This window comes from Ambystoma mexicanum, chromosome 2q (assembly GCF_040938575.1).
Source record: "Ambystoma mexicanum isolate Mex_15411 chromosome 2q, UKY_AmexF1_1, whole genome shotgun sequence".
NCBI lineage: Eukaryota > Metazoa > Chordata > Amphibia > Caudata > Ambystomatidae > Ambystoma > Ambystoma mexicanum.
In genome coordinates, this window is record NC_090924.1 from 314,668,205 (window position 1) to 314,680,487 (window position 12,283).

The 12,283-nt window shown below is 42.6% G+C and overlaps 1 protein-coding gene across 1 annotated transcript in view; it reads right to left on the reverse strand.

The window, feature by feature from the left end:
• The window catches only part of MEIOB (meiosis specific with OB-fold), a 1,713,677-nt gene that overhangs the window by 1,051,849 nt on the left and 649,545 nt on the right, over nt 1-12,283 (reverse strand). The window contains exon 6 of the mRNA XM_069647289.1: nt 2,939-3,134. Coding sequence (XP_069503390.1) covers nt 2,939-3,134 — 196 coding nt within the window. The remainder of the gene's footprint in view (nt 1-2,938; nt 3,135-12,283) is intronic.

The following is a 12,283-nucleotide window of genomic DNA, read 5'->3' on the forward strand; positions in this document are numbered from 1 at the left end:
CCGAATTGTCTCTATAAAGAGCGATGAGAATAGATAATAATGGTTTTGGTATCCCCCAGGGGTGTTGCCAGCTCTGGAAAGGATCGGGGGCTAGGCTAATGTTGGGACTGTCAGGACTCGGGACTAGCTAGTCTTTTGGTTGTATCCCCTGAGCTTCTACCTGGGGCTACAACCAAAAGACTGGGGCTATAGCCCCCTCAGCGCCCCCCCAAGCCCGCAGCAATGCCTCTGGTATCCCCGAGCTATCCAATTTAGCCCAAAGGCGATCTCTATTCAATAGATTGAACGCCTTTGACAGATCTATCCAGGCCCCAAAATGATCCCCCCCCCCGCCTGATGCCTGACTTTTCCATCAACGTTGTTGGTATGGTCCCAGTCAGTGATGTAGAGACGCCCTTCCTGAAACCAGTTTGATGTTTAGAAAGGATATGACTTTGCTTTGCCCATTTCTGTAACTCCCCAAGCACTAGACCCGCAAATAGTTTGCTTTCCACATCCAAAAGGGCTATAGGGCGATAGTTTGCCGCAGATGGTCCGGGACTTGGGGAGTGTTTTATTAACCAGAATTTCATTAAACAGCTTTCTCGCATAGATTTATGTTTCCTTTAAGTACCTGATAGGTCAGGCCATTTGACCCCACCGCCCGAGAGGATGATGTCTTTTTTTAATCAGATCCCTTACATCTCTCTCTTCAAAATTCAACTCCCAAGTGACATCTACGATGTTATAGCTAAAAGTGCCCTGTGGCCTTTGATAATGAGATGTTAGGTACTTTATCCAGTCTACTTCCGTTACTGAGTTTATTAGGTCTCTGTTTAGAACATTCTCCTCCCCGTTGACAATTGACCAAAAATTACGCGAGTTGTTTTCGTTGAGTGCTTCGATTATTCTCTCACCATCCTTCTGGAGGCGTGGTGCTTGATGTTGACAAGACCAGTTTATGTAGGCTCTTTTGATCTTACAAGCCTTCTCAGCATATTGATCTCTTGATAGAGTAATTTGCTTCAGGAGCTGTCGCATTTCTCTTTTTTCCCCCACGTTACTTCGTCAAAAGAATAGTGATGCATTATTAATTGAGCCCATGGAAGACATGGTCCGCGAGCGCCATAAGAAGAGGGGGATCAGAATTATGGGCAATATACACGGATGATGTATTACTATATGCTAGGGACCCCAGCTTAATCTTGACCCGATAATATGTGATATCACTGTATTTGGGATCTCCCCCGCTTCACGATTAATTATTCAATATCAGAAATGTTCCCCCTACAGATCAGACAGTTAAACCCGCTGGGTATACTCTTTGAAGTGGGCGCCGGATGGGTTTCTCTATTTGGGTGTCCAAGTGTCTAGAGATAAAGAATCTTTGCTAGCTCATAATTATAAAGCACACGAGACGTATGTGGCGGGAGGGTGCATCATTGGCGGTCTGTCCCGCTATCACTAGCTGGTAGGCTAGCATTGTTCGAAATGATACACCTGCCCAAACTGTTGTACTTGTTCACCAATGTGCCCATATGGCCGGGTAGGAAGTTCTTCACCAGGCTCCACGGTACGCTGGCTCAGTTCCTATGGCACTCGGGGGCAGTTTGTAAAGAATGGGTCGTTATGGCATGCCCATATGAGAAGGGGGATTAACTGTACCTCATTTTGAAGTGTACTGGCTTGCTGCTCAGCCTCAATTCTCAACATACTGGTATGGGATGGAAGGTGTGCCTACACATGTTAGACTGGAACAGAGGGCAGCTGACAAGGCTGACATTAGATTTCTCTTGCTAGATAGGAAATATTTTGACAACTGTCCCTTTGACCCGGTGCAAAGCACGCTACAAGCATGGCGAGACATATTTCGATGAACCAGGACGCCCCGCCCTTAGTACAAATGGCTGCCAATATGGAAATTCCCAGGACTCAGCCCCACGTGGGATACCATACTCAGAGGGAGATGGAAAGCAAGGAGATACCGGGCAATGGGGATCCTGTTCCCAGAGGGGACATGCAACAGTTTTATGTTGTATATATGTAATTCATACGAATGCCGTAGAATCCTGGCTACACTGTATAAGAAGATTATTGATAAGACCGGTGGGCTGACAGCTTTGTGTAGAAATCGATGGGCAGAAGACTTGATATTGAAATTACGGATGCGCAATGGCATAAAATGTGTTCCCTGACGAAATCCGTATCCCTCAATTCCGGATTTTAACTCATTCAATATAAAATACTCAATACGTTATATTATACACTGGACAAGCTCAACAGGATATACGGATATACCCAGAACAGGATGGCAGGTGTCCCAGGTGCAAAATCTAGGATGCCCGTCACCTGCACATGTTATGAAGATGCACTGTGCTTCAACATTTCTGGAAACAAGTGACTGACACATTGGCAGCAATAGTGCAGCGCACGCTTACGTACTCCCCTGTGGAGATGTTGTTCAGCTTGTGAGGGACCATTCAGGAAAAGGGTATTCAAGCTTTTCTAAACACGGGGTCCATGATTGCTAAATGTGGCGTATTACTACACTGGAAAAAGGCCAATCCAAGCACGCAACAAGACTGGTTCTCTGACTTGATCTAGGCAGAAGATTGTGAGGAGCTATATATATATCTACCCTACCGAGTATGTTTAGGCCTAGGGACATACAGTGTGACTTTCGTACTTATATAAACAAACTAGAGAGCTGAGCAAGTATGTGGTTGTGGAAAACTGTTGCTCAAAGTGGGAAAATTCACCCCATGGGGTGTGGGGAATAATTTGCAATAAATGTCAAAACATACATACAACTCCCAACTAGCAACAATGATAAATAACAACAATCCCTAGTAACTGTACTCTATTATAGGTAAACACATGCTACTTTTCTAACAAAAAATTAACTTGACATTCTTATGGCAAAGTGCATTTTTGTGTCATTTTCAGATGTGTAACTTACCGCTCTGACTGCAGCAAGCACATTGATAATTTTACCATCTAGGCTTTGCCCATTTGCTACAATATCACCCAGCGAGTAGAAATCTTCGGAGTCTTTGGTGGGCAGATGAAGCAAAGAAAGAAGCCCAGCATCCACCTCATAATTGGAGCAGATTCGCACTACTGAATGTACCTCACTGATGAGCAATTTGTAATAGCTAGTTGAACAGAAATAACAATACAAATAATTTCAAGAAATTATACTGTGAATTTTCAATTTGTATATTTTTTGTATCTATTTATAAAAGACTTAAACATATTGCATGCAGCTTCGCTGAAAATTAGATGGTTCTACAGCAGAGTACACACCAACAATTAAGCACTGCACTGTCAGGTAAGCTTTCAAATATACAGTGGCAATACCTCACCTTCCCATGTATGCAGTACACTGATGCAACATACTGACCTCTGATGAGTCTAGACAGGAACATATTATTCAATATCATCGACAGGTTTTTTGTTGTGGCTAGAAATAATGTTAACCCTCTGCCAGGGCACTGGCAGCAGTATTTATAAGGACCCTGCTACGTGATGCACGTCCAAATACATTATGCGCTGCATTTTTATTTAGTCGCATTATTTGATTTGCAAAGGGAGCATGCTGCTCAATGGTGCATGGACGAGTGCATCATTGTGAATGCTGTTATAGGATTGGGTATTTTCTCGAAGCAAGTTTTCTGTGCAAGCTGGGAAGGCGTTAGTTGTTTAATGCTGCATCTAAAGAGCACCATCAATTATTCCGCAAAAAAATATCTAGGAATTGTTAAAGGTTCTGAGCAGTTGAATTGTTTTTGCAACATAAATTCATGGTCTCCAAAATTGCTCAAAACCTTCCACAATTGCAACATGTAAGCTCCGAGCACTGACTTTTTTTTTAGTAAAAACTACGATGCAACTTCCCCTCTTTACCCCCAAGCTAGGGAAATCTGCTGAAGTTGCTGAAGTTAAAAAGGGAGACCTTTGACACCAAGCAGAAGCAATAAAACGCCATGAAAAGAAGCAATACGGCAGGTGAGTGGATCACAGTGAAGTCTCTGTTATAGGAATGGCCATTTTGCAAAAGCCAAGATTACTGTTCAGATGAGGAGGTGGGATAGATTTATAAATTAGCCTCCCAGAGTAACTTCATTGTATTGGCTACAAACAAAAAAACATAAATCAGTGCATGTGGGTTCATTTAGGTTCTGGCTACTGCACACCACTTACAAGTAAAAACTACTGACATAGGAAAGGAAGAAGGGGAGATAGCATGAGAGGAGGAGGACATAAAGATTGCAGATGTTTAGCTATGTCCTGCATGTCCATCCTCATGCCATACACTATAAACACTTCCTCCCCTGCCCAACCATCTCCTCCCCAAGCCATTTGGAAACTTAATATGTCATAATCGAAAGACAATGAAAGTACCCTATCTGTGTCCTCATAACAACGAGTGGAAAAACAGAACAAACATATCTTACTGACTTCATGGAACACCAGAGGGCACGGTCATTTATTCCATCAAACTCATCTAAAGTTACAACAATCTCACATAATCTGTCATCAAGAGACATGGTTGTCCCACCCTCCTACGTGTGAAGGATACAACATATTTACTAATCCAGCCCTCACACAACAAAAAGGAAGACCAGCGTCAGGCCAGATTATGATGATAAAAATCAACTCCCTTTGGACCCCGGTTGAAGCAAGAAATCTGAATCCATGGATCCAATACGTAGTGGTACAACAACAAAATAAACTCTTGTATAATCAGTCACCACGGACCGTTATATTCAACATATACTGGAACCCTCTAGCGGTTGATGAAACCCTACACCTAGATACATTCTTGACAGCTCTCGATAAACTCATCATTAAGTTTCCAGCAATTCACATAATAATCTGCGGCGATTTAAACATACACATCTTTGATAAAGCTGGAAATCAAAAAGAGAAGAAAGATCTCTCCCAGAGAGCCAAATCTTGGATGAAAGAAATGAAAACAAGAAATCTTACCCTTACTGGAATCTACCAGAATGTTAAACGGCAATTAATTCCAACATGGTCACAAGGCACATCGGAAGCAGCACTGGACTATATATACATCTCGGAGAACATTGCGAAGGCACTGACGAAAACGGAGATTACAGTTAATAGCAATAGCAATCATCGCATGATATCAATGACATGGCAAAAGCAAAACCTAGCCAAAGAGAAAATTACACTCCCTGCCATGGAAATGAATGCTAAAGCCACAAGACTGAGACTTAAGACAGTTGATGTACTAGGTCTAAATCAGATTTTTCAGGAAACAGGAAAAAAAGAACTAGAGAAAATAGATTATGAGTGGCTTTTCGAACCACATTACCAACCGCAAAAAGAGCATAAAAAACAACAATTGCCTAATACTCACACCTACTATCCGTTGATTGCAACAAAAAAAAGGGAGCTACAAAAACTATGCAGAGTCCTAAATAAGTTAAGAACTAAAGAATCGCACCTTGGAATCAACACTGCAAAGCAAAAATACCGGAATTGGTTAAAATCACATTAAAGTTCCATGTTGCAACAAGATTCAGAGCAAATGCTAGCTTGCCTTAACAACCGTAACACTCGAGAACTATGGAGTTTGTTAAATCCAATACAAAGTGTCCAACATCGAAGGATACAAAACGTCACCGAAGCCCGTTGGATGGAACATTTTGCTGCCCTATACAAGAAGAAGGATACTCCTGAACTTTTAGTTCAACAGAATATGAACAAATGGCAAATCACAATTACTAAACAACAAATTCTCCACATAATCATGAAACTGAATAATTCACGAGCACCTGGGCCTGACGGCCTTACAAATGCTCAAATCAAAGCTTCTCCAGAGATATGGGCAGATATTTTATTACAAATTATCATATTGATTAATCAATTGAACCAAATACCCTCAACTTGGAAGCTAGCGGTCCTGATTCCTATCTTCAAACAAGGAGACAAAGAGAGTCCAACAAACTACAGACCCATCGCATTATTAGATCCTTTGGGAAAAATATTTGCTACCATTTTATTGAGGTCACTAACGGCATGGGCCACAGAAAATAAACGGATTGCCACCCGACAAACTGGTTTTGTTTGTGCAGTCGGTACAAACATAAACCTATTTCTTCTGAACCTTGTAAAACATGAAGCAAAGTGCTCAAACCAACAGGTCTGGATAGCTCTAGTTGACCTACATCTTGCTTTCGATTGTGTGAACCGACAATTGTTATGGAACAAATTAGAAAAGTGGAACTGCCCTCCTCATATATTGCAACCAATAAAGCTACTCTACTCCACAACAAAAATACGAGTAAGGCTTACTGAGGATGGGCAAATGAGCGCTTATATTGAGACCTGGAACGGGCTGAAACAGGGGTGCCCGCTCGCAGCCACCCTTTTCAATGTATTTACATCAGATCTTCCATGTGAAATGAAGTCAGACAGAATATATCCCCCAAAAATAAACTCAGTAAAGTTACCGATAATGATGTATGCAGACGACATTGTATTACATGACAAAACATCGAAAGGTCTACAGGAGAGACTTCGAATGTTGGCAGACTACATGAAAAGAAACGACTTAAAAATATAGCAAAAACTAAAATCATGGCTATTAAGAATGGGAGATACATCTAAAAAAAAAGTAATGGTTTTGGCGAGACAAGGATACATACTTCATGAAAAATTTGGTAAATTCTCATTCCGACCAATTATTACATTCTACAGGAGTAAGGTCATTCCAATCCTTATATACGGAAGTGAAACATTGATAAATCTGTCTGAAAAAATATGGCCAATTCTGGAAGTCACCTTTTGGCGGAAAATGAGGCTGCCCAAATCTTTCCCAACAGCCCGAATTCAAGCTGAAATCGCAGTTCAATCACTGACATCTGTGGTACGCTGGAATTTTTTTTATCTTTACCGAAAAATAACATGGGAACAAAAAATACCAGCGCTAGAAATGTTCCTATCGAAATCTGATCCTATAAATGCTAGGGCCTTGTTAAAATGGAAACAACAAATACTATTAGCATTAAGAAATGAAGACATAACAGAAGAAATGCTACAAATGAGGCCCCAACATGCCAAGAAACAAGTAATGTATAATGACTGGATAAATACTAATGAATTCATAACCCGATATAAAGAAAATCTGACAAGCAAAATAGAAACCAGAGCCATTAATGAAGTGCCACCGTACTTGTTTATATTCCCCGATAAAGATATAAGAATGTTTTTTCTGAAATTTCGGTTGAACACATTACCCACAAGAGAAAGATTAGTAAGAACTAAATAGCAAGATAACGAAGAAATCTCTTGTCGGATATATAAAAATCAGGTCGAAAGAGAAAGTCTGTATCATCTTACGATGTTATGTCCTGCCCTTGTCCGAGAAAGAAATGTATGTCGATCTTACTTTGAGTGCACACATAAGACAATGAGCTCAGAGCAAAGGTGGGCTTGGATATTGTCAGGGACTGAGAAACGAATGATTTACATAATCTTTCATTTTTGGAAGAAGATCATGGCAAGAATTGAAAATGTGAATTGATAGAAATGTATTACTTAAATGTAACAAGTTTGATAAGATAAAATGAAAAGTTTATTTTTAAACTGAAACATTTTTAAATAAAAAAAAATAAAATAAATATGGCACATGCTGCAAAACAAACCATGTACCATCTTTTCAACTTTAAAAGGAGGATGGTGCCATATTAAATGTAAAAATGGTCGACTCTGTTGTTTGTGAAAGTCTCTACCCCACCTCTAAAAAAGTGGTCTATCTATCAAGAGCCTCACGGTCAGTAAAGTACAAGTTATTCACCAAAGTGAGTACTCTACTCCTAGTCCATAGTCCAGTTTCCATAGTCCAGTAACCTCTTTACTAATGGACGTTAACCAAAACGGGGACATGACCAGAGCATGTTGCAAAGCAGCATTCATTTTGAACAAGATTTGCAATGGTTCGTATGCCTATACGTAAACATAGCCCCTCCCTCCCATATCATTGCTGCATTCCAGAATACAGGCCACCAGACAAAAGGGAGTGGTAACTTTAAAAGCCTTAAGACTGGGTGAGGAGCCACCAAAGGTAACAAATAGATGTTCAAAAGGTTGTCCTCAAGCATAACCCACCAAATACTTTGCTTAACTGTAATTTAGATCCGATCCAATGGAGAAAGCCCGCACACCCAGACTACCCGAGTGTATTGTTATACTACTTATTCGATCATAATGGCCCTGAATCATTAACAAGAGGTTGATTGTTCGCTTTATGCAATGAAATCCAATCCTTGAGAATCGTTTCATCAGTGGATATCAAATTAGTGGACTTTAAACATCCTGAACGCCTGGACTGTGTCCGCCTGGTGTTCCACATAAGGGCTTTATAAGAGTCTTTTCTAGCAGCTACAGAAGAATTCAACAGGCTGAGTTATGATATGCTGTCTTTTTTCGACGGCACTATGCCTTTAGATAGGAGCTTACAGGATAAGACCAAGAATGTAGATTGTGCAGATGATGAAACAAGCTGGAGGTGGTTAGCTTTGACTCTAAGAGACTCAATTATTCAGTTAAAGGAGATGAAGGCCTCTCTTTAAGCCCAGTGGCTTTTCAATCCTCTCCTGGAACTCTAGGGGCCACTCCCATCTATTAAACTCATCAGTAATTTGTGTAGAGTTAATGCAACACCCTCCGATATGTCTGTAAGAAAACTGGATGACTGGCTCATGTACACTGGATGGTTATGAATGCTTTCAGGAATATGCCATACAGGGTCCCCAGGGCCGTCCCTCTGGGGGACTTCTTATAGCTGTCCAGAAAAAGAACAAGTTACTTACCAACTGTAATGTTCTTTCGACTGGATGTTCCTCCCACGTATTCCTCATCTTGTGATAATTCGTTTCGCCAGCTTCGCTGCTTCGGAATTTTTTTTCCGGCAGAGGGCGCTCTGCTCGAGGTCGTGGCATCGAATGTCCCTCGACGGGCTCCGTACCGCGTCGATGTCACCGATGGTATAAATGGCTCGAGCCGCGCTCGTTGGCTTCAGTTCTGTTTTTTCGAAGAAATACTCGTGGAACATCTAGGTGTATGCTGTGACTGATAGGTCCATCGTGAGAGGAAATTGTAAGAAAATATAAACTATGCTGCAGGGTAGGCTGGGAGGGTCGATGAGGAATACATGGAATGAACATCCAGTCGAAAGAATGTTACAGTTGGTAAGTAACTTGTTCTTCGAATGGATTGTGTCCTCCCACGTATTCCTCATCTTGTGATAGATTCCCATAGCAGTGACCAATTTGGAGGTGGGAGTGCTAGTTTTTGTTTTCATGTACAGAGTGAAGTACTGCTCCGGCAAAAAGTCCCTCATTTGAGGATGAGGTGTCTAAGCAGTAATGCTTGATGAAGGTATTCATTGATGCCCATGTTGCAGCTGAGCAAATATCTTTTGCAGGGACTCCCTCTTCAAAGCTGCAGAAGTCGCCATTCCCCTTGTGGAGTGAGCACGTAACCCATCCGGTGGGTCTTTTCCTGCTAATCTGTAGCATTCCAATATAGCTAGAATAATCCAGCGGGATATGGTTTGTTTTGTCACCGCTAACCCCAATTTACGACCTGTGTATCCCACAAAAAGTTGGTCGTCTTGTAAAAACTGAGAGCCCTCTTGGGGTCCAGCCTATGTAACATCTCCTCTTCTTTTCCCAAATGAGGAGGAGGATAGAATGTTGGTAAAACAATTTTCTGCGACAAATGGAAGTCGGAAACGACTTTCGGTAAGAACGATGGTTTTACTTTTATAATCACTTTGTCTTTATAAAAAGTGGTGTATGGAGGTTTACATGAGAGAGCCTGTAGTTCACTAACCCTACGGGCTGATGTTAATGCCACAAGAAGGACAGTTTTTAGCGTTAAATGCCTCAATGGACATGAGTGCAGAGGCTCAAATGGTATACATGTTAGAAATTTGAGAACTAAATTCAAATCCCAGGTTGGAACATGAAATGGTATTGGTGGATATACATTTGTAAGTCCTTTTAAGAACTGTATTATTAATGGTATTTTAAAGTAAGAAACCTCTTCCGAGGAGCGCTTAAAAATGGACAGCGCAGCAAGGTATCCTTTGATTGTTCCGATCTGGAGCCCCAGATTGGCTAGATGTAACAGGAAAGAAAACACCATTGGTGTGCCACATTGAAAAGGGCCCACATCTCTATCCTTGCACCAGTTACTGAATTTATTCCAACGACACTGGTACAAAGATTTTGTTGCTGGCCTCCTGACCGAAAGCAAAATCTCAATTACATCATCCGGAAGGTCCCAATCCTTGTATCTCAACCTCTCAGAAACCATGCATGAAGGTTGAGCGTGTTGACCTCTGGATGGAGAACTCAACCTTCCTCTTGCGAGAGAAGATCGTCTCTTTGTGGAAGACGTATTGGAGGGCAGATGAACATGTCCTGAAGGTCCAGGTACCACGTCCTCCTGACCCAATCCGGGGCAATTAGGATCATGGTTTTCCTGAACTTTCTCAACCTCCTGATTACTTGATGAATCACGGGGACTGGAGGAAACGCGTACAGCCGGGGAAAATCACAATCCACTACGAACGCGTCTCCTAGAGCTCCTCTCGGAGGAAATTCCCTTGAGCAATACTGATCGCACTTTCGGTTTACCGAGGTTGCAAACAGATCCACTTGAGGGGTTCCCCAAAGGGCGAAGATCTCCAGAAGGACTTCCTGAGCTAACTCCCACTCGTGGGAGACTGTGCTCTGCCTGCTCAGAGCATCTGCCACCGTGTTCTGCTCTCTGGCTAGGTGAACTGCCGATAGAGAGATTCCCTCTTGTATCGCCCAGAACCAGAGCTGCATCGCCTCTCTGCACAGAGGTAGTACATGGCCACTGTGTTGTCTGTCATTATCAGGACATTCTTTCTCTGTACAGCGGGCAGGAAGGCCCTCAGAGCTAATCTGATTGCCCTCAGCTCCAAAAGGTTGATGTGAAGTCTAGACTCCGATGGAGACCAACGTCCGCTGATTGTCAGATCGTTGGTGTGTGCTCCGCAACCCGTGAGTGAGGCGTCCGTCACTACTGTTATCTCCGGCCATGGTTGCCAAAAAGATTCTCCCTTGAGGATGTTGTCGTTGCAAGCCCACCATGATAGATCCTGAGCAACTGTGCTCGGGACTTGCAGAAGATCTGACATATTCTCAGAGGATTGGGACCACTGAGTTCTGAGGGCCCATTGGAGGGATCTCATTCTCAATCTGGCCTCTGGCACCAGAAAAATGCAGGATGCCATGAGGCCGAGCAACCTCAGGAAATCAAAGGCCGGTAGATGCTGGGCTTTTTGGAATTTTGTTACCATCTGCTTGCTGTGGAGAGCTCTCACCTCGGGCGGCGAGGCTTTCCCCGAGGAATTGTCAAAGACTGCTCTGATAAATTGGAGTTGTTGGGATGGTACCATGTGGGACTTCTTGAAATTGAGGGAGAAGCCCAGGTTGTGGAGGAAGTGGCAGGTGATCGACAGGTGTTCCTGAGCTTGTTCTGGAGAACGTGCTCTGATTAGTCAGTCGTCCAGGTAGGGGTATACGTGAATCCCCCCTCTCCTGAGACTCGCTGCCACTACCGCCATCAGTTTGGTGAAAACCCTCGGGGCGGAGGTCAGCCCGAATGGCAGAACTCCAAACTGATAGTGAGAACCGCCAACTGCAAACCTCAGGTATTTTCTGTGCTTGGGATAGATTGGCACATGAAAATAAGCATCCTGAAGGTCCAATGATACCAACCAGTCTTGGAGTTGGAGAGCCTGAAGGATCTGAGAAAGGGTTACCATCTTGAACTTGACCTTCCTGAGGAATTTGTTTAATTTCTTTTTTAAACTTCATTAACAGATAAAAACAAGTATAAGTCAACAGTGACATAAACATAAAACATAAACCCCCACCCCCCACCCCCCACCCCCTTTTTTAAACTTCATTAACAGATAAAAACAAGTATAAGTCAACAGTGACATAAACATAAAACATAAACCCCCACCCCCCACCCCGTGGCACAGCCCCAATGGTCCTTCCACCGCGACCGCCCCCCAACCGATTTCTTAACCATAAATGTCCAGCAGTTTAAGTCTTTGAGGGCACCATTGTTCTCTAAAGTCACCTTTCAAGTATTCCAAGGATTCCCCCCAGTCTGCATAGAAGGACTCCAATTTGTTGTCTGCAGCATATGTAGCCCACTCCAACGAGACAATATCCCACATTTTCCTCAGCCAATCCTGCTCTGTAGGGATTGTGGGCCCCTT